General features: G+C 40.0%; 1 protein-coding gene and 1 pseudogene across 3 annotated transcripts in view; both read left to right on the forward strand.

Moving 5' to 3' along the window:
• LOC139461201 (phosphatidylinositol 4-phosphate 5-kinase type-1 alpha-like) overlaps window positions 1-21,755 on the forward strand; it is a 70,946-nt gene that overhangs the window by 26,845 nt on the left and 22,346 nt on the right. For all 3 annotated transcript variants that reach the window (XM_071242796.1, XM_071242797.1, XM_071242795.1), the window contains exons 13-17: window positions 677-764; window positions 2,230-2,376; window positions 5,641-5,800; window positions 14,017-14,216; window positions 17,202-17,377. In XM_071242796.1, coding sequence (XP_071098897.1) covers window positions 677-764; window positions 2,230-2,376; window positions 5,641-5,800; window positions 14,017-14,216; window positions 17,202-17,377 — 771 coding nt within the window. The remainder of the gene's footprint in view (window positions 1-676; window positions 765-2,229; window positions 2,377-5,640; window positions 5,801-14,016; window positions 14,217-17,201; window positions 17,378-21,755) is intronic.
• LOC139461274 (uncharacterized) lies at window positions 18,042-20,079 on the forward strand (annotated as a pseudogene).

Below are 21,755 nucleotides of genomic sequence, written 5' to 3' on the forward strand. Positions count from 1 at the left end.
GACTCCAGGACACCATTAACTTAAGTTTTTAACACTTGTTGGCTAGAGCAGTGAAGATCTGGGGTAGAATAGGTCTTCAGCGGTCCATGCTTGCTCTCAGGGGCAACTATGCTTGTTGTAAGAGACAACTAACAGGATCAGGTGGTCAGGCTTGCTGACTTGGTTGATGCATGTCATCCCTATTGTTTAGAACATGCTCATCGTGTCAATCACTGGATTGTCTGGTCCAGATTTGATTATTAACAGACCGCCATCATATAGCTGGAATATTGCAATTGGTGTACGATGACATGCATCTTACGCCAAGCATAGTCAAGCATGGGTTGCTGAAGACCTATTCTCTGCCCAGATCTTCACAGGGATAAGGGGTGGTCGGGTAGCCTAGCGGTTAAAGCGTTCACTCGTCACGCCGAAGACCTGGGTTTGATTTCTGACATGGGTACAATGTGTGAAGCCCATTTCTGGTGTCTCCCTCCGTGATATTGCTGGAATATTTCTAAAACTATACTCACTCACTCACTCACTCGCTCGCTCAGGGCAAGTAAATGTTTCAGGTTATGTTGCATCCCTGTTGGAATGTTATCCCATTGCTGCTGTACTGGAGCTGTTATGACTGACATGGTTAGACACATGTTGATGCCAGTCAAGATGGTTACACATGTTTATCTTGTTTCAGGACACCATATCCGTTCATCGACCCGGCTACTACGCCAACAGATTTCTGTCATTTTTCGCAAATCGCGTATTCCGGAAAATTCCAACCCGTAAGTATAAATAATTAAATTTTCGTTGTGTTCATGGAAATTCCTGCATTCTGATTAGCTGAATTGGTCACGTGTTATTGCATTCATTTCCCAATGAATGTAAAAAATTAAGCCATGCCCACCGCTGCGCACTACTTTTATTACTGCGGAATGTCGGGGAATCCCAATATTACAGTCGAGGGAATTCCCTTTCTGATCACGTGTATCGTCATGCACAGGACATTTAGCGACTTTCATGCATATTCATTGTCCAAACTACCCTTTGAAACCGAAGGCCGAGAATGAATGAAACAGCAAACGTGCAGGCTCGCTCGCCAGTTTTTTTTCCCGCTCGCCTCGGTTCAACTTTCATGTCTTCGCGTTTCATTTCTAACGAGCATTTCTCCAACTGTTTTACCGTAATCAGAGAAGTAATGTTTGAATCACGCAGTAAATGACCATGTTATTTGAAACAGCCGCCTTCTCTCAGACATATTTCTTCCGGTTCGTTACAGTCTGACTGTTGCAAGTCTTTTCGCCTCTTGCCTTAATTGACAGGTCAAATGAACATTGTTTTAATCCCACTCTCCGTTGATTGGCTACTGACTGTGTAGGCGTGTCAAGTTATGTGCATAAATTAAACGATCACCTGATTCATGTCACGCCACTGTATGTATTCCTACACCTGGAATGTTCATCAATGCCGTCATTTTTGTCTGTTTTGATATATGCAACTGTTTTGGGTTAAACTATTGTAGATAAAACATGTTTTACGTTGTCGAATTTAATTATAAGCATTGACTGTGTATTTTTTTCGGTTCATTGAGGTATGAATCGAAAAACCGATGTGCAAACTGTATGAATCCGCGATGTGCAAACAGATTCATACAGTTTGCACATCGGTTTTTCGATTCATACCTCAATGAACCGAAAAAAATACACAGTCAATCCTTAATTGTCTTGTTTGCTCAGTTGATTGTTCAATACTCTAGGTGAGGTGAAATAGGGTTTAACATCGCCTAAAAGATTAGTGCACTTATATTTTGTGTGTGTGTGTGTGTGTGTGTGTGTGTGTGTGTGTGTGTGTGTGTGTGTGTGTGTGTGTGTGTGTGTGTGTGTGTGTATGTGTGTGTGACTGACTGTGTGAGTGAGTGAGAGAAAGAGAGAGAGAGCTTGTACTTGTCAGGATTAATGTGTTTTTTATAGTGCTAGCCCACTGAGATACCATGCCGAGTTTAACATGGATACCTAACTCAGACACAGTGTACCGACTCAGAGATGAATGCCTTGTTTTTTCCCTTAATGCCGAGAGCCAGGCAGGGAAACAACAATTATCATCTTTGGTTCTGATGTGGCTGGGGATCGAACAGGGCAGAGCGAATATGCGGCAAGATTATTTGAAATCATTTCTCTCACAGTTGGTTAGTTGATGTAGAACTGTGAGTCTTGGCAAGACTAGATTGAGATAAGTTTTATAAATTTTCAGCTCTCAAGCATTCTCCCTCCAAGAAGAAAGGTCAGGCGGGTCGAGCTCGAGCGCAGACAACAATTCCTGAACAACCAGAACCTGGCCCGTATGAGAGAAAGCTGATCGAGAAAACACAGAGGACCATCAGCTTCTCTGATGAAACTGGTGAGTACTGATAGATGCACGAGTCACATCAGCTTCTCTGATGAAACTGGTGAGTACTGATAGATGCACGAGTCACATCAGATTCTCAAATGAAAGTGGTGAGTACTGATAGATGCACGAGTCACATCAGCTTCGCAGATGAAAGTGGTGAGTACTGATAGATGCACGAGTCACATCAGCTTCTCAGATGAAAGTGGTGAGTACTGATAGATGCACGAGTCACATCAGCTTCGCAGATGAAAGTGGTGAGTACTGATAGATGCACGAGTCACATCAGATTCTCAGATGAAAGTGGTGAGTACTGATAGATGCACGAGTCACATCAGCTTCGCAGATGAAAGTGGTGAGTACTGATAGATGCACGAGTCACATCAGATTCTCAGATGAAACTGGTGAGTACTGATAGATGCACGAGTCACATCAGCTTCTCAGATGAAACTGGTGAGTACTGATAGATGCACAAGTCACATCAGATTCTCAGATGAAAGTTGTTAGTACTGATAGATGCACAAGTCACATCAGCTTCTCAGATGAAAGTAGTGAGTACTGATAGATGCACGAGTCACATCAGCTTCTCAGATGAAACTGGTGAGTACTGATAGATGCACGAGTCACATCAGATTCTCAGATGAAACTAGTGAGTACTGATAGATGCACGAGTCACAACAGCTTCTCAGATGAAAGTGGTGAGTACTGATAGATGCACGAGTCACAACAGCTTCTCAGATGAAAGTGGTGAGTACTGATAGATGCACGAGTCACATCAGATTCTCAGATGAAAGTGGTGAGTACTGATAGATGCACGAGTCACAACAGCTTCTCAGATGAAACTGGTGAGTACTGATAGATGCACGAGTCACATCAGATTCTCAGATGAAACTGGTGAGTACTGATAGATGCACGATTCACATCAGATTCTCAGATGAAAGTGGTGAGTACTGATAGATGCACGAGTCACATCAGATTCTCAGATGAAAGTGGTGAGTACTGATAGATGCACAAGTCACATCAGCGTCTCAGATGAAAGTGGTGAGTACTGATAGATGCACAAGTCACATCAGATTCTCAGATGAAAGTAGTGAGTACTGATAGATGCACGAGTCACAACAGCTTCTCAGATGAAACTGGTGAGTACTGATAGATGCACGAGTCACATCAGATTCTCAGATGAAAGTGGTGAGTACTGATAGATGCACAAGTCACATCAGCTTCTCAGATGAAAGTGGTGAGTACTGATAGATGCACGATTCACATCAGCTTCTCAGATGAAAGTAGTGAGTACTGATAGATGCACGAGTCACATCAGCCTCTCAGATGAAAGTGGTGAGTACTGATAGATGCACAAGTCACATCAGATTCTCAGATGAAAGTGGTGAGTACTGATAGATGCACGAGTCACAACAGCTTCTCAGATGAAACTGGTGAGTACTGATAGATGCACGAGTCACATCAGATTCTCAGATGAAACTGGTGAGTACTGATAGATGCACAAGTCACATCAGCCTCTCAGATGAAAGTGGTGAGTACTGATAGATGCACAAGTCACATCAGATTCTCAGATGAAAGTGGTGAGTACTGATAGATGCACGATTCACATCAGCTTCTCAGATGAAAGTAGTGAGTACTGATAGATGCACGATTCACATCAGCTTCTCAGATGAAAGTGGTGAGTACTGATAGATGCACGAGTCACATCAGATTCTCAGATGAAAGTAGTGAGTACTGATAGATGCACGAGTCACAACAGCTTCTCAGATGAAAGTGGTGAGTACTGATAGATGCACGAGTCACATCAGATTCTCAGATGAAACTGGTGAGTACTGATAGATGCACGATTCACATCAGATTCTCAGATGAAAGTGGTGAGTACTGATAGATGCACAAGTCACATCAGCTTCTCAGATGAAAGTAGTGAGTACTGATAGATGCACGAGTCACATCAGATTCTCAGATGAAACTGGTGAGTACTGATAGATGCACATGTCACATCAGCCTCTCAGATGAAACTGGTGAGTACTGATAGATGCACAAGTCACATCAGATTCTCAGATGAAAGTGGTGAGTACTGATAGATGCACAAGTCACATCAGCCTCTCAGATGAAAGTGGTGAGTACTGATAGATGCACAAGTCACATCAGATTCTCAGATGAAAGTGGTGAGTACTGATAGATGCACAAGTCACATCAGATTTTCAGATGAAAGTGGTGAGTACTGATAGATGCACGAGTCACATCAGATTCTCAGATGAAAGTGGTGAGTACTGATAGATGCACAAGTCACATCAGATTCTCAGATGAAAGTGGTGAGTACTGATAGATGCACAAGTCACATCAGATTCTCAGATGAAAGTGGTGAGTACTGATAGATGCACAAGTCACATCAGATTCTCAGATGAAAGTTGTTAGTACTGATAGATGCACAAGTCACATCAGCTTCTCAGATGAAAGTAGTGAGTACTGATAGATGCACGAGTCACATCAGCTTCTCAGATGAAAGTGGTGAGTACTGATAGATGCACAAGTCACATCAACAACGCAAGTTGCTATACAACCTCAATGTTGGGTTGGCTGTATCAACAACATGGCAGCCATTCCTATAGTTCATGATGGCAAAACTGACGGACACGCAAAAGAAAGGCCTAAAAAAATCTTTTTGCAAAAGGATTCCTTCTTGTCCATTTAAACTGGCGGTGGCAAGTCCTCCCTGAACCATTTCCTTTTTCTTTATCTCTACGTTTGATTGGTCCATAAAATGTTATTAAAAAGCAAGGGCGGGTAATTTGATATTGCGACAACCATGCGAATGAATCCAGGGGTGGGTGTAGTCTTACGAAAATGTGAACCCTGGAGATAGAGGTATGTGTGTGTCTGTGTCCCCCTCCCTTGTCACACGGTCACACGGGGTAGATTAAACCATATTATGTAAGGAAAATGGCTACGACTTCCAATGTTCAAGCAATCTGTGGGGGCATGGGTGGCCCAGTCGTCTAAGGCGCCGCGATTCGCTGTGCAGAGTTGCCTCCCTTGGGCACGCCAGAAACCTATGATTGTGGGTTCGAATCCCGGTTCGCCCAAATTATGTTTCTAGGTTTGTCAGCACCATACCCGTGCTCGTGGGTTTCACCGAAGTGGTAAACGTCCTAAGATCTGCATCACTTCGGGCTTTCCTCCCACATTAAGCTGACACGCCGCGATATAAATGGAATGTTAAAGTGGCGTAAAACCCAACTCACTCACTCACTCAATCCTTCTGTGCTGTTCCAGCTCCTCTATCTGGCATGAGTGGGCGGCCTGACCTTCTCCCGGACACATCAACGCCGCCTCAAGGTCACTTCTCACCTGTCACCAATCAAAACTCATCAAATACCTCACGATACTTGGACTCGCGCTCACCCAATAATGACGGAAGCGGGGATGGCCGAAGGTTAGTTTTGTTCTGTTGGTTATTAGATCATAGAATCAGATTTCAAACCCAGGAAAGAATCTTATACTAACCTGTGGCTTGGGAACTATTTTAAGACTACTGTAGCCCTGCTCACAGATAACTATGATTCATAATATCAGTTTCAAGACATATTTCAGCTGACTTTCCAGGGATGGAAATTAGTACGAGCCCACAAGCCCACATCCGTTTCGTTAATGTTACAAGCACCCTAATGGCTGATAGAATTTCAAACATTTTACCGGGCATCACTATTTGAGATAGTAGAAGTTTTTTGTTAATTTCCATCCCTGCTTTCACTAATTTATGATTATCGTATTGAGTGAATGCTTATCACATGTGGGGTGTTCATTGGAAATTTTAGTATCTGCCTTAATCATGTTCATTGTCCATGTTATTTTAATCTTAATTAATACAAATATTTCTGTGGTATTATTGTTTTTGTATCAATATTCGATACAGCACCAATATTAAATAATTATTGATATCGTGATGTATACGATGGCATGAATAATCACAAGCAAGGTCAAATAACTACCATCTCAAAATCCCTTGCTGGGCACGGGTGGCCCAGTCGTCTAAGGCGCGGCGTTTTGCTGTGCAGAAACCTAGGATTGTGGGTTCGAATCCCGGTTTGCCCCGATTATGTTTCTAGGTTTGTCAGCACCATACCCGTGCTCGTTGGTTTCACCGAAGTGGTAAACGTTTGAGACCTGCATCACTTCGGGCGTTCCTCCCACATTAAGCTGACATGCCGTGAAATAACTGGAATAATGTTATAAAGGGGCACTGATCTAACGCAATTCCCCGGGACTGGTTGTTGCCTTTGTTATTGTTTTTTCCCAGTGAGTACCCGCATGTATAGCAGAAATCTAGACTAGTTCGCAACCTCTGCTGCGCTATTCGTAAGCGCATTAGTCGCTTTTATGTGTAGTAATAAGGGCGTATGGTCACATTGATGAACAAAATGAAACACAGTTTTCGAGATAATAAGGAAATGTAGGTATCTTTGTGGGTAGCATCGGTAATGGTGACGAAGTTTTGATAAGTCACTTGCTTGGTAATTTTGCGATTTTCATTTACACTCTTTTGACTTGCAACACAAAGTACATATTTCACCTGAGCATTGCTTTTTTTATAGTGTGTATTTTTTTTTACTGTCAAATGTGTAACAAATTTATTAAAAGTCTAAATATTCAGTTATTTTACAAAGTGACTGAAAAACATTTCCATCTGTATTATTATGATAACGAATTCCAAACATTTTGATGTTTAATGTCATCACCAAGAGACTGAAAATGTTACGTTGAGAAAAGTACATTTCTATGTTGTTTGGCTTCTAATCCTACATAATAATCTGTTGTGATGTTTGTAGGTCCTTTTGATCGTCTTAATCAATCTGGACAGATTTTTTAGTCAAAATGACTGAAATATTTACACATTTTATAAATTGCCTGAGAGAATCACATTTTACAAATTGACGGTAATATATACACGCTTACAAAGGAAAAGACCTGTGAAAACAACGTCTATCGCGCATTGAAGAATTTCCCAACCAAGACGTAGAGAAACAAGAACGAATCGGTTCAAATGAAGGAAAACAAAATGCAAATATCATAATTACAACCTACCAAATTTATGTGTATAAATTTTAGGCAGCGTCCTTGTTCGAGGAATGTATCCGTGAATATCCACACAAAGGAACAATATCCCACTCGTCTACAGATGTACAAAGAAACTTATTCGATGTCACGTGTCTCAGTAACAATCAAATATTTTAAAAGATATATGTCGTTTCGGGATGTTATAACCCGTGTTCGTTTCTCAACTGATCACTTGGATTGTTTCAGGTGTTTTACATAGGTGTCAAGTCTCAATGGTCGGCTGAGAAAGCCCACGTGGCAACTATTTCATAACGTTCACGGTTCCTAAAAAATCCATGAGTGATAGATAACAATGATCAATCAATCAACGTATTATAAGTTAACCCTTTGAACAAAGTATGTTGTTTTTACATCGGCACTTCACGCCATGGTATGAGTGTATTCCCTTTGTTTTAGTAAACCTAGACATGTAGACACTCACTCTTGACATATCCACTGTGCAAGATAACAGTGATTAATCAATCAACGTATTTTCTGTTAATCCTTTGATGACTAGGAACGTTCCGTTGATTTACAAAAAAATAAATCAACTGATCATTCATCTATTGCTGGGCTGCCACGTGCATATTACATAACACACATTTCACCTCACTTCAAACCTGGATTTAGATTGAATAATTACCCCAGACACAATAAATAAAGTTATCTAAGTGGTGCTACCACTAATTGTACCTGTAATAAATTCATTAACTGAGCATCAAGTGAATGACGACAAATACACAACTGAAGGGTTATACGAGAAAACGTGGATGACAACAAGGGAGTAGTAATCGTATTAACGATGCAAGCCGAAATCAGAAAATGCTTTCACTGCATGGATACTTTTTTTTAGTATAAAACTATAACCATCTGGGGTATTTCCAAATGACGACATCCGATGAGCTCCGCTGTTCTTTTTGTCTGCTTGTTTAGGCTGAAGAAATTAATTAACATGCGCCCTTTGTCGAAATCTGTATAGATCACAGTTAACCAATCAGTGTTTATGCAAAAATGCGTAAAACAAATATTGCCTCCAGCCTCCAAGTTTATTTAGCTGTCCTTGCAGACGGTAGCCCAGTCTCTGGTCACGCTCAGTTGCGTTGCGTATCATCCGGGTACTCATGGGAGAAAAAACAATAACAAAGGCAACAACCAGTCCGGGGAATTGCGTTAGATCAGTGCCCCTTTTAAAGCGGCGTTTCACCCAACTCCCTCGCTGGAGATAGCATCCAGTATTCATGCAAGGTTGTTCAGTGTAATCTGGTCCCAGTTCATTTACTGAGGTGAAAACACAACAAACTCGCAATGGAAGATGTTTTGTCATTGGCAAATTGATTTATGACTCTGGTAAAGTATTTTCTCTGTTTTACACAATGTGTATGTAATGTGATAAATGATTTGTCACTTTGCTGAATGATTTGTCACTGAGATAAATGATTTTGTTATTGTGATAAATGATTTGTCACTAAGATGAATGATTTTGTCACTGCGAAAAATCATTTTGTCACTGATAAATGATATGTCACTGAGATAAATGATTTTGTCACTGACATAAAGGATTTGTCACCAAGATTAATTTGTCACCAAGATAAAGGATTTGTCACTTGCTAAAGGATTTGTCACAGTGATAAAGGATTTGTCACCAACATTAAGGATTTGTCACCGAGGTTGAGGGTTCATTATGGAGGAAATCAAATCTGTCAGTGGACTAGAAAGTAAGCTCCATCTCAAACAACCACTGGTATATCCACTGTGATATTATGTAACTTTAAACTCATTTTTTCGACATGAATCATCCATCAAGTCTCACTTGGCTGATGAAGCACTGAAATTCAAGGCGCACATGCATGCTTTGCTGATATTGTGTTGCTGGTGCTGGCTTGTCTTGCTGTTGTGCCGATGGAGCAGTTTTAAGTTTTACATGTGCAGCACGACTATTTTAAGCAGAAGCAGTTTCTTAAATAACGTGTCAGTTATCTGGCTACTAAACTGGCATTACCTCCCGGGAGTCTCCTGGTGTTGAAATTAAAAATGTCTGTGTCTTTGTCGTGACCCTTATGATGAAAAATATATACGTTCTTGGATTAAAATACCAAGCAAACAAGGGCTTCATTTTGTTTCAATGTGAAGACTAGTGCTGGTTTTGTTCGGAATTTTCAAATCAATAATCTAGTCTCTCGTCCAGTAATTGATTGTAATCGCTTATGTTCTATGCCTATGATGTTCAGGGATGAGAATCCCACAAATTTTAGTGACCACAAATTTGTTAAAATCTGATGGCTTCCCCTAATTTTGGACCACGCTCCATTGCAAATAAGTTTCAACTGAAAAGGAAAATATCAAATCTCATCTCTGTATGCTGGTAATGATTTTTGGTTTGTTGTTTGTTGTTTAACGCCGCACTCAGCAATATTTCAGCTATATGACGGCGGTACAACACACTACATAGTGTGTTCCATCAGGCAAAGGTTCCAAGATGGTCGGTTGGTTCAAATAGAATATGTCTTCAGCAACCCATGCTTGCCGTAACAGTCGATAATGCTTGTAGTATGAGGCGACGAACGGGATCGGGTGGTCCTGGTTGATGCATGTCATCGTGTCCCAATTGCGTGGATCGATGTTCATGATGTCAATCACTGGATTGTCTGGTCCAGACGACTATTTACAGACTTCCGTCAAATAGCTGGAATATTGCTGAGGGCGTCGTTAAACAACAAACCAACCCCACCCACCCACCCAAAAAAAACAAAAAAACTAACATGGTTCAAATACAGAGGAAAATAATGAATAACCTTCAATGATACTCTCCAAGACAAAAATGATCTGCATGTAAAGCGCTGTCACGCCGAAAAACTGGTTTCGATTCCCTACATGGGATTGGGAACAATGTGTGAAGCCCATTTCTGGTGTCCCCCGTCGTGATATTGCTGGAATATTGCTAAAAGTGGCGTACTCACTCACTCACTCACTCACTCACTCACTCACTCACTCACTCACTCACTATAGTGAGTTGGCACCTCTTTGAAATCAACAAGGCCATGAAATGTTTAAAAACAGGTCTGAAATGCTCTAATTGAATTCCAACACAGAGTTATTTAAATTAATCCCCTAGAAAAGCCATTCAAACGAGAGGCCACCCTGACGGTTCAAGAATTACGGGGGCCCCCCTTGACGGATTTTGTTTCTTTTCGCTCTGCTTTGATTTGATTGCAGAACTTCTCATGATATTATTGTTGCCAATCGAAAGCGGAGACTTATTTCGTTGTTGTTTTGTTTGTCAACAGGCCGTGGTACAGGTATGGTCTTATGTTAACTTGCATGACAGCTGTGTTTTGTAGATGTACTGACTTGCAAAACAAACGCATCAGATAGAAACATGTCACAGTTTTGTGCAATATATGCTAACTTTGAATAATGATTGGTGAAATGAACCCATGAAGATCCAGGGTAGAATAGGCCTTCAGCAAACCCATGCTTGCTGTAAAAGGTGACTATGCTTGTCGTTGGAGGAAACTAACGGGAACGGGTTGTCAGGCTGGCTGACTTGGTTGATGCATGTCATCGTATCCCCATTGCATGGATCAATGCTGATGATATCAATCACTGGATTGTTTGGTCCAGACTAGACTATTTACAGACCGCTGTCATATAGCTGGGATATTGCTGAGTGCGGCGTTAAACAACAAACAAAGACAAAGAGTGGGGAATGTAAAATTTTCAAGCTATTGTATAGCGGGGTTTCAGATCAGTTCATTTGACTGACTCACTGTTATCCATAATATCTCAAAGATTTATTTTGTATAATTTATTAATTTTTGGAAGAATGTCTCATCAACATGATCAAAAGTTGATAAAATTATCAAGTGTCCCCAGTGCCATTTGTCATGATAAAATTCACCGACATTTACCAATCATACAAACAAACTATGGTCTTAGGAATAATTTATTGTGCTATGGTGAATGATCAGAAAGAAAGTGCTCCACAAACATCGCATCAATTGAGAAATATTCCATTTTTGAATATATTTTCTTTTAAAGTCGTCAGCTCAAAACCATTCACTGTTCGAAATGGACCATTTGATCAAGTAAAAATCTATCTTGCTAAGAAGCAAATGTCATGATGCGTTTCTTTTGCAGGTCAGTATATAGGAAGAACAGAATTACACAGTTGACCTTCAGCATGAATGCCAAGTCTTTAGTTGTCTTTGCATAGATGTGATCCTTGCATGAACTCCATTGCCGTCCTTTAAAGGATCTTTTCAGGGGATTTCCTTAATTCAGTTTTTGTACTGGTTTGGGAGCATGGATGACCCAGTTGTCTAAGGCACCGCAATTTGCTTTGCAGAGTTGCGTCCCTTGGGCTCGCCAGAAACCTATGATTGTGGGTTTGAATTCAGGTTCGCCTCGATCATGTTTCTAGGTTTGCCAGCACCATACCTGTGCTCGTGGGTTTCACCGAAGTGGTAAACGTCTGAGACCTGCATCTCTTTGGGCTTTCCTCCCACATTAAGCTGACACGCTGTGATATAACTGGAAAACTGTTGAAAGCGGCGTCAAACCCAACTCACTCACTCACTCACTTTGTACTGTTTTATCCTTAAACAACAGGGCTGTCTATGATAATAATGCTGATGTGCTGGTAGGGTTGTACTATCTTTTCTTCCTATTCTGTGAATTAAGGTCCCATCCATTTAATACTCAGGCTAGGGCCAGGGAGTAATCAGGAAATACATATTTGTTCCAGCATGACCAGAAAAGCTGGAAAATTAGTTGAATGGGTCACCTTTTTTTAATAAAAAATGATATTGTTTGTTAGACATGTTTATCCTGAAGAAAGTGTGTTAGGAAAAAAATCACAATTGTTTGCTTCAAAAGCGTTAGAGGGGTGGTCGGGTATCCTCGTGGTTAAAGCGTTCGCTTGTCAGGCCGAAGACGCGAGTTGATTCCCGACATGGGTACAAAGTGTGAAGCCCATTTCTGGTGTCCACCGTCGTGATATTGCTGGAATATTGCTAAAAGCGGCGTAAAACCATACTCACTCACACAAAAGGGTTAGAACATTAAATTAATTGGCCCCTTAGTTTTTGCGTTGATGTTGTGCTGTTATTCAATTTCACGGGTTAACTGGGTAGAATAGATATGTAACTCTCTTGTGTGTAGAGTAGGTGTTTGCTGAATAAGGAATGCCTGTAGAGATTCCAGGGCAGTCCCCGGTACCTAATGCAGCTAAGCAATAACGATCAAGTCGTTTCCATCTGTAACCAGGTTGACTGTGTGTCACAGTGACCTTACAACATGGACTCATGCTCATGCTGTCAACCACTGGTTTTCCAATCCCATCTTTGATTATACACAGGCTGGTTGGATATAGCTTTCATAATTCTATCTTTGGTGTAAAACAACATTAATTCAATCAGGTTGAGTAATGAGTAAAATATTTTAGCTGCCACACTGCAAAATTGTTTCTTGAATTACTTTCCTGCATAAAACCCGACTCGACCTTACTTACTCATACTTCCAATACCCAGGGCCCAATGTCATGAAGCAATCGTAGCTCTACGACTGTCATAGGTCAGTGTTTAACTATGGGGGTTACGACAGAGTCGCAGCACTACGATTACTTTGTGGAAAGGAGCCCAGAAAAATAGTTTTTAAGCTAGCATGTTTCATTCATATATAGAACTTTCTTCTGGACTGTCGTACTTACACTGTTAATCTGACCCTTGAAGATCCGGGTTGGAATAGGTCTTCAGCAACCCATGCTTGCTGTAAAAGGTGTCTAACGAGATCGGGTGGTTAGGCTCGCAGACCGTTTCTTGTTTGTTTCAGTTCTAGACACCATCAAACATGAGTGTATACGTTTTTTGACCCGGCAGTTTAATTGTCATCAGCTGACTGGATCAGGTGCTCAGGCTTGCTGACTTGGTTGATGCACTTCATCGATCCCAATTGCGTGGAACGATGCTCATGATGTCAATCACTGGATTGTCTGGTCCAGACTTGATAATTTAAAGACCGCCATCATATAGCTTGAATATTGCTGAGTGCGGCGTTAAACAACAAACCATCCAAATCCCTGCTTTGCTATTGCTGAAATATTGCTAAATGCAGCGTAAAACACTCACTCACTCACTCAATCAATCACCTTAAGCCTTGTGTAACACAGCCCATTTATTTATCACTTGCCGTGATATTGCTGAAATATTGCTAAAAGCTGTATAAAATGCTACTCACACTCACTCTCATTGTCACTTAGTTACTAGTCCAACTGATGTTAGACCTGTGAAGATTCCGGGGTAGAATAGGTCATCAGCAACCCATGCTTGTCGTAAAAGGCGACTAACGGGATCGGGTGGTCAGGCTCACTGACTGGTTTGATCCATGTCATCCATCCCAATTGTGTGGATCGATCCTCATGATATTAATCACTGGATTGTCTGGTCCAGACTCGATTATTTACAGACCGCCATCATATAGCTGGAATATTGCTGAGTGCGGCGTTAAACAACCAACCAACCAACCAACTGATGTTATATTCCTGAGTGTCCCTTTCAGATCAGAGTTGATGACAACAACATATCCTCATGACGACGTGACACCACGCTACATGACTACAATACGGAGTTCTCCGCCCTTGAGTCTGTCTGAGTCGACTCCCACGCACACGGAACACACTGAAGGAACGCCCAGTTTCACAGCTTCCAGTCCCAGCTGTTCCAGTGATGTTCTGGGTAATGTGGGCAGCACTTGCACATGTAATTTCTGCTTGATATCATAATTTGACTTGCAACTTGATTCACACATAGGTTGGAGGGACATAGCCATGTTTTTAAGGGGAAAAGAAAGTTAGATGGTTGTCTGTATGAATTCTTAATATGTGCATATATTTACTGCTGTATGTTTAAAAATGAAACATTGAATGAAAACATTTGTTTCACATGTGTGTTATGAAGGATTAACATACATGGTGTTAAAAAATTGAAGGATTGTTTTGAAAAGTTCTCAATACTTATACACGGCCAGGCTTTTTTTATTTTTAGGATTACGGATTTGTCAGCCAAAAGTCCAGGGTTGGAGGAGGGGGGAAAAATATAAAAAAGCCAGATGCATTTTTTTTTTAATGCAGAATGCCTCTGGCATACTTTATGAACTTATTCTGTGCTCAAAAGACCACCATTTGTGACGATAAAGCCCCTTGTAACAATAAAAATTCTACTACTTACAACACGGACAATTGTCAAAGGAGGCTATTCATGTTCTGCTTCAAGATCAACAAAGATCAATTATGTAGTAATTCATATGTTTTTTTTATTAAAAGCTGATGAGAAATAATAAAATAATTGACTACATGGCTATCGGCGGGGGAAAAAATGGAAATCAGATTTATTTTTTCACATTTTCTCAAGAATTAGTCAGCGGGTCCGTAATCCTAAAAAATATTAAACGCTTGGCCTACTGTTACAACCATATCGTTAAACATTATGAATAATACCAATTTGAATTGGATTCAAATACAGATACAAAATATATAACATTTTCAACATTGATTCGTATGGTCTTATCCTCTGTGTTATTTCTCTAAATTTAATTATTAACGAAACATCCTGGACAGATGTAAGGCCATGCAAAGAGTTTTGAGTAATTTAGGAATTACTGCTTGGCATCTTGTGAGATACATTTAACGTACACCATTACTTGACTCTGCCACACAAAGTGGATTGGAAAAGATGCTCTACCTTGGGTTTAGGTTAAACGAATTAAGTCTTAACTTTCATTTTATTTAATCCTAGCATGAGTAAATACTATTTCGATATTGTAAGTCACACAATATTTCAGTTATTCAATGATTGGTTTTATGTTAGCAGATATAGAAAATTGTCATTTATCAAGGGGGTCATAATGTGAGGGGAGATAACTCCCGTGTCATAATATTAGAATGGTCTCCCTTGGAAGACCAAATCATTGTTCATACAAGACACTGCCATTTCTAGATGAAAGGTTATTTCCAGGAGCCATATTGACCAATATTATCCAATTTCAAAAACTATCCTCATATGTTATATTATATCCTAAACAGGGAATTTTAAGCATTAATGATTGATTGAATCAAGTTGCTTGTCAGTCACAGCCTAACACATTTGTCTTTCCTCTTATTTCACCTAATTTTATATCATATTTATTTGTAGACTTTAAATGTAGATAGAATGCAATAATCTTGTTCTCATACCTCTCTCTCTTTCTTGTTTTTCTCATGAATTTGAGTGATATTTAAAAATTGGTTACATATTTCTCCTGACTTAAATTTCTAAACATTTGTGTGATTATTTCCTGTTTATTTTAAGTATTTGGAAAAGGAACATTGAAAACAGTTTGTTATGCTATAATTAAAGTATCCTCTGTGTGTAATCAAATCTTTTGATATATCAAACTGAATAAAGTTAGTATGGGTCATTTCCTAAGGAGTGCGTTTCAAAGATAATGCTTTACATTTTAAGCTTTCTAAATGGACAATGGCATATTTATTTTTTTACCTTGCAAAGAGTTTTGATTTGTGTGAAAAAGGTGTGGAAAAATTAAGCGTGGCTTGGATGATTAAGAATCATCTAAAAAATGTCATCAACATTATTCAATGTGGGAATCCAGACAATTTTCAGTGCTGAGGGCAAGCCAATGTAGTTGTTTGTTCTTCAGATATAGTATGACTCTAGTTTATCACAGCATTGGTAAATCTCGTAATCTACATCCCCTGTCGACAGTTTACTTATGCAAAAGGGGCGGTCGGGTAGCCTAGTGGTTCGATTCCCGACATGGGTACAATGTGTGAAGCCCATTTCTGGTGTCCCCCGCCGTGATATTGCTGGAATATTGCTAAAAGCGGCATAAAACCATACTCACTCACTCACTACTTCTGCAAAACTAAGCACAATATTACTTTCTATTTCTGGGATTCAATGTTAGTTTACACAAAGTTAAGAATTATTAGATAACGATGAGCTTCATTATAATACATGTATGTATGTTAGTTTGTCATCAAAGAGATAAAAGGATTGCTGTGCATGAAATATAGTCTTGCTGTAACCAAGCAGTGTAGGGTATAGAAGCATGTATGTATTTCCATGTTTAAAGTAAAGTTGGTGTAAGTTAGACTAGCTATAACCTAATTTATGTTTGTATTGCTATATTTTCTGTAACTATTTGAAAACTGGTACATCATTTGTGCAATAAATTGGTAATGTTTGGAAATTTCAGCTGCAATTTTCGACTTCAAATTTCCAGTATTTTTGCTGTGTGTATGAAATGCATCTGAAATATTGATAATGAGTTACAGAGATGGCGATCCTATTCACAATATCAGTACTCTATTATTTTATTGAACAAGATAATTACTCAGAAGACAACTGCTTGTAGACAGTCTGCGACTTTGTCCACTGGTCCAAAGCCCCAGTCTAGTAAAATCTCTTATGGTCTTGAAAGATAAACTCGACTGGTTCATATACTAAGGCTAGCATCAACTGAAACTCTTGCCAAAATAGTTCAGGCTTGTAGTCTTGAAGTTTCTGACAAAGGCTGTGAAATTGATTAAATATAAGCCAACCGGAAAGCCTGTTAACATTTTCTCATTTTATTAGAAAAGATTTACGGTACAAAAAACACTAAATCCTGTTCATGGATATTATACCCTCTATTCGAAACACAAGTTTTGTATCAGAACCCTTTTTTTCATATTTTTATTGTTTCAGATTCTGTGATGAATAGTGATAGAGACTTCGGTCCATCACCTATGTCCTTAAGTCCAGAGCAGTTATCACCTTCTAAGAAAACCAACAGCAGCACAGATGCGTCTTACTCAAGTGCATTTGAAAACCCGGTGATAACCTCGCCGGGGCAAGGAACCACTGTGGACAAAGAGGAAGTGGTAAGTCGGCCATCTTGAATTTTCTTTTCTCTTATTATGAACCCTTAGGGGACTGTTTCAAAAGCTTGTGTCTCTTTTACCACTTCAGAATTTAAGACATTTTTTTGTGGTCAATTTAGTCTTTGAAACAATAATTATTTAATTAATGGAACAAGTATTATTTTCGGTTATGAAACTGACTGAAATATTTGGCATTTTGTTCATGAGCAATTTTTTCAGCTAGCTATGCTTTTGAGACAGACCCTGTAGTGTATTCCCTGCTAAAATATGTTATCTTTCATTGATTGGGTGTGTTTAGTGTTAACTGATAGCATGTTGTAGGTATTTAAGAGGCTCCATTTAGTTTATTGAAACTCATTATGATATCATGGTTAAGGCTGAAAAAAGAGTGTTTTCTTGATTCTCAGTCATACTGCCGCAGAAAATGCCATTATGTATCCAAATACTGTTTTTGTACTAATTTTGACCATGACTAGCACTTAACAATCAAAACATTGTTTTTTTTAAGCCAGTGCTTGAGAACCAGTGTGTTTATGTGTTTAGCCTAAGTTAGATAAAAAGTAAGGTGTTGACAAATAGTTACTGTGGTGGTTATGCTCAGGTTTTATAGGTGAAGGTGTTCCTATAGATACCTTTACTACAAAGCAGTTTAAAGTGGATTCAAATGTGCAACACATACAGCAGTGGTCAAAATAGACCTGAATTTGCACAAGGACAAACACAATCACACACCCCAGAACAGTCTAAATTTGCATGAGGTGTGTCAGACAATCACAAACACACACCCCAGAACAGACTAAATTTGCATGAGGTGTGTCAGACAAACACAAACACACACCCCAGAACAGACTAAATTTGCATGAGGTGTGTCAGACAATCACGAACACACCCCCCAGAACAGACTCAATTTGCATGAGGTGTGTCAGACAAACACGAACACACACCCCAGAACAGACTAAATTTGCATGAGGTGTGTCAGACAATCACAAACACACACACCAGAACAGACTAAATTTGCATGAGGTGTGTCAGACAAACACGAACACACACCCCAGAACAGACTAAATTTGCATGAGGTGTGTCAGACAATCACAAACACACACACCAGAACAGACTAAATTTGCATGAGGTGTGTCAGACAAACACAAACACACACCCCAGAACAGACTAAATTTGCATGAGGTGTGTCAGACAAATACACACCCCAGAACAGACTAAATTTGCATGAGGTGTGTCAGACAAACACACACACCAGAACAGACTAAATTTGCATGAGGTGTGTCAGACAAACACACACCCCAGAACAGAGTAAATTTGCATGAGGTGTGTCAGACAAACACACACCCCAGAACAGACTAAATTTGCACGAGGTGTGTCAGACAAACACACACCCCAGAACAGACTAAATTTGCATGAGGTGTGTCAGACAAACACACACCCCAGAACAGACTATATTTGCACGAGGTGTGTCAGACAAACACACCCCCCAGAACAGACTAAATTTGCACGAGGTGTGTCAGACAAATACAAACACACACCAGGACAGACTAAATTTGCACGAGGTCTGTCAGATAAACACACACACCAGAACAGACTAAATTTGCATGAGGTGTGTCAGACAATCACAAACACACACCCCAGAACAGACTAAATTTGCATGAGGTGTGTCAGACAATCACAAACACACACCCCAGAACAGACTAAATTTGCATGAGGTGTGTCAGACAAACACAAACACACACCCCAGAACAGACTAAATTTGCATGAGGTGTGTCAGACAAACACGAACACACACCCCAGAACAGACTAAATTTGCATGAGGTGTGTCGGACAAACACGAAAACACACCCCAGAACAGACTAAATTTGCATGAGGTGTGTCAGACAAATACACACCCCAGAACAGACTAAATTTGCATGAGGTGTGTCAGACAAACACGAAAACACACCCCAGAACAGACTAAATTTGCATGAGGTGTGTCAGACAAATACACACCCCAGAACAGACTAAATTTGCATGAGGTGTGTCAGACAAACACACACACCAGAACAGACTAAATTTGCATGAGGTGTGTCAGACAAACACAAACACACACCCCAGAACAGACTAAATATGCATGAGGTGTGTCAGACAAACACACACCCCAGAACAGAGTAAATTTGCATGAGGTGTGTCAGACAAACACACACCCCAGAACAGACTAAATTTGCACGAGGTGTGTCAGACAAACACACACCCCAGAACAGACTAAATTTGCATGAGGTGTGTCAGACAAACACACACCCCAGAACAGACTATATTTGCACGAGGTGTGTCAGACAAACACACCCCCCAGAACAGACTAAATTTGCACGAGGTGTGTCAGACAAATACAAACACACACCAGGACAGACTAAATTTGCACGAGGTGTGTCAGACAAACACACACACCAGAACAGACTAAATGTGCATGAGGTGTGTCAGACAAACACGAACACTCTAGAACAGACTAAATTTGCATGAGGTGTGTCAGACAAACACACACCCCAGAACAGACTAAATTTGCATGAGGTGTGTCAGACAAACACGAACACACACACCAGAACAGACTATATTTGCATGAGGTGTGTCAGACAAACACACACCCCAGAACAGACTAAATTTGCATGAGGTGTGTCAGACAAACACGAACACACACACCAGAACAGACTATATTTGCATGAGGTGTGTCAGACAAACACGAACACACACACCAGAACAGACTAAATTTGCATGAGGTGTGTCGGACAAACACACACACCAGAACAGACTAAATTTGCATGAACCCATGCAGATTCCTGGTGTGAATAAGGATCTCAAGTAACCCATGTTTGCTTGTTTGTTTTTTAACTTAACGCCACACTCAGCAATATTCCAGCTATATGATAGCGGTCTGTAAATAATCGAGCCTGGACCAGACAGTGATTAATATCATGAGCATCGATCCACACAAATGGGATTGATGACATGCTTTAACCATGTCAGCGAAACTGACCACCCGATCCCTATTCTACCCTGGATCTTTTGGTCTTGAATAGTTGAATCGAATGGTCAGACTCAGTGACTTGGTTGATTGCATGCCATTGTATCCCAATTGTGGGGATCAATGCTCTTGATGTCATTCACGGGATTGTCTGGTCCAGACTTGACTATTTACATACTTGGTGGTATACTATAGCAGGAATATTGCTGAGTGAGTTGTTGAACAACAAACAAATGATAGTGACAAGGAGTTGGACACCCAGACAAATTTTATGGACACCGCCAGAATACTGAAAGTGGCGTTAAACTCAACTCACTCACTCACCCCGAACACAGACTTAAATGTGCATGATCAGTGTTTCAGGGTGCATGTTCAATAGGATGGTTTATAAAAAAGCATGGTCAATGTGTTTTTGTAGCTAAGTTCTTCCATGAGCAAGAGATGTTTCATAGTTTCACTTAATAACTTCTTACAAGTTCCTTTTATTTTTGTGTGTGTAATTCCCATGGTTAGACTGTCAGAAATTGAGAAAAGAAAAATGTTTATGAAGGAATCTCAGAGATAATCTTCAAATTCATAGCAGGACAGCTACCGTATTCGACGTAATAAGTGCCCAGGGTGCTCTCAAAATTAGAAATAGGGGGCTATTATTAGAATATTATTTTGGTGAAAAAAACAGAGTTGAAAGATAAATTTTGTGGTTTATGCTGACAGCCTGAAATGTTTATATACGCCAGATATATTTTTCCAGAATTTAATTGCCCATAATTTTAGGATGCATATAACACACGAGTGCGTATTATACGTGAATAAATAAGTCTTGTGTACATTGATCAAGCGGAAGGGTTGCTAAATGGGATTGTTCACTAGCCAATTTATTAGCAAATATCGCCATGCACGCTTATTAGAACGGGGCGCTTATTAGGTCGAATACGGTATACATTTTCATGACTTTACCATTCTCTACCATAATCCCAGACCACTAGTACAAAACCAAAGTCTAGTAAGATTAGTTTGAAAACCTGTAAGATGTTAAATCTACTAAGCAAGAAATGCTCTGTGAAGATCTGGGTTAGAATTGGTCTTCAGCAACCCATGCTGTTCGTAAGAGGTGACTTACAGGATCGGGTGGTCATACTTGGTTTATGCATGTCATTGTGTCCAGTTGTGTAAATCAATGCATGGGGTGTCAGTTGCCGGGTTGATTGGTCCAGACTCTATTATTTACAAACCGCCGTCATATCGATAAAAGTTTGACGAGTGAAGTCTTAAACATCAAAACAAGCAAACAAAAGGTTTTGGCACAGCACGATAGCAAATAGCTATAGTCACAGACTGGTAGTCCTAGCACATATGTTGTTCACTGATGAGGTCTGT

This window comes from Haliotis cracherodii, unplaced genomic scaffold (genome assembly GCF_022045235.1).
Source record: "Haliotis cracherodii isolate W230 unplaced genomic scaffold, xgHalCrac1.p SCAF_14, whole genome shotgun sequence".
NCBI lineage: Eukaryota > Metazoa > Mollusca > Gastropoda > Lepetellida > Haliotidae > Haliotis > Haliotis cracherodii.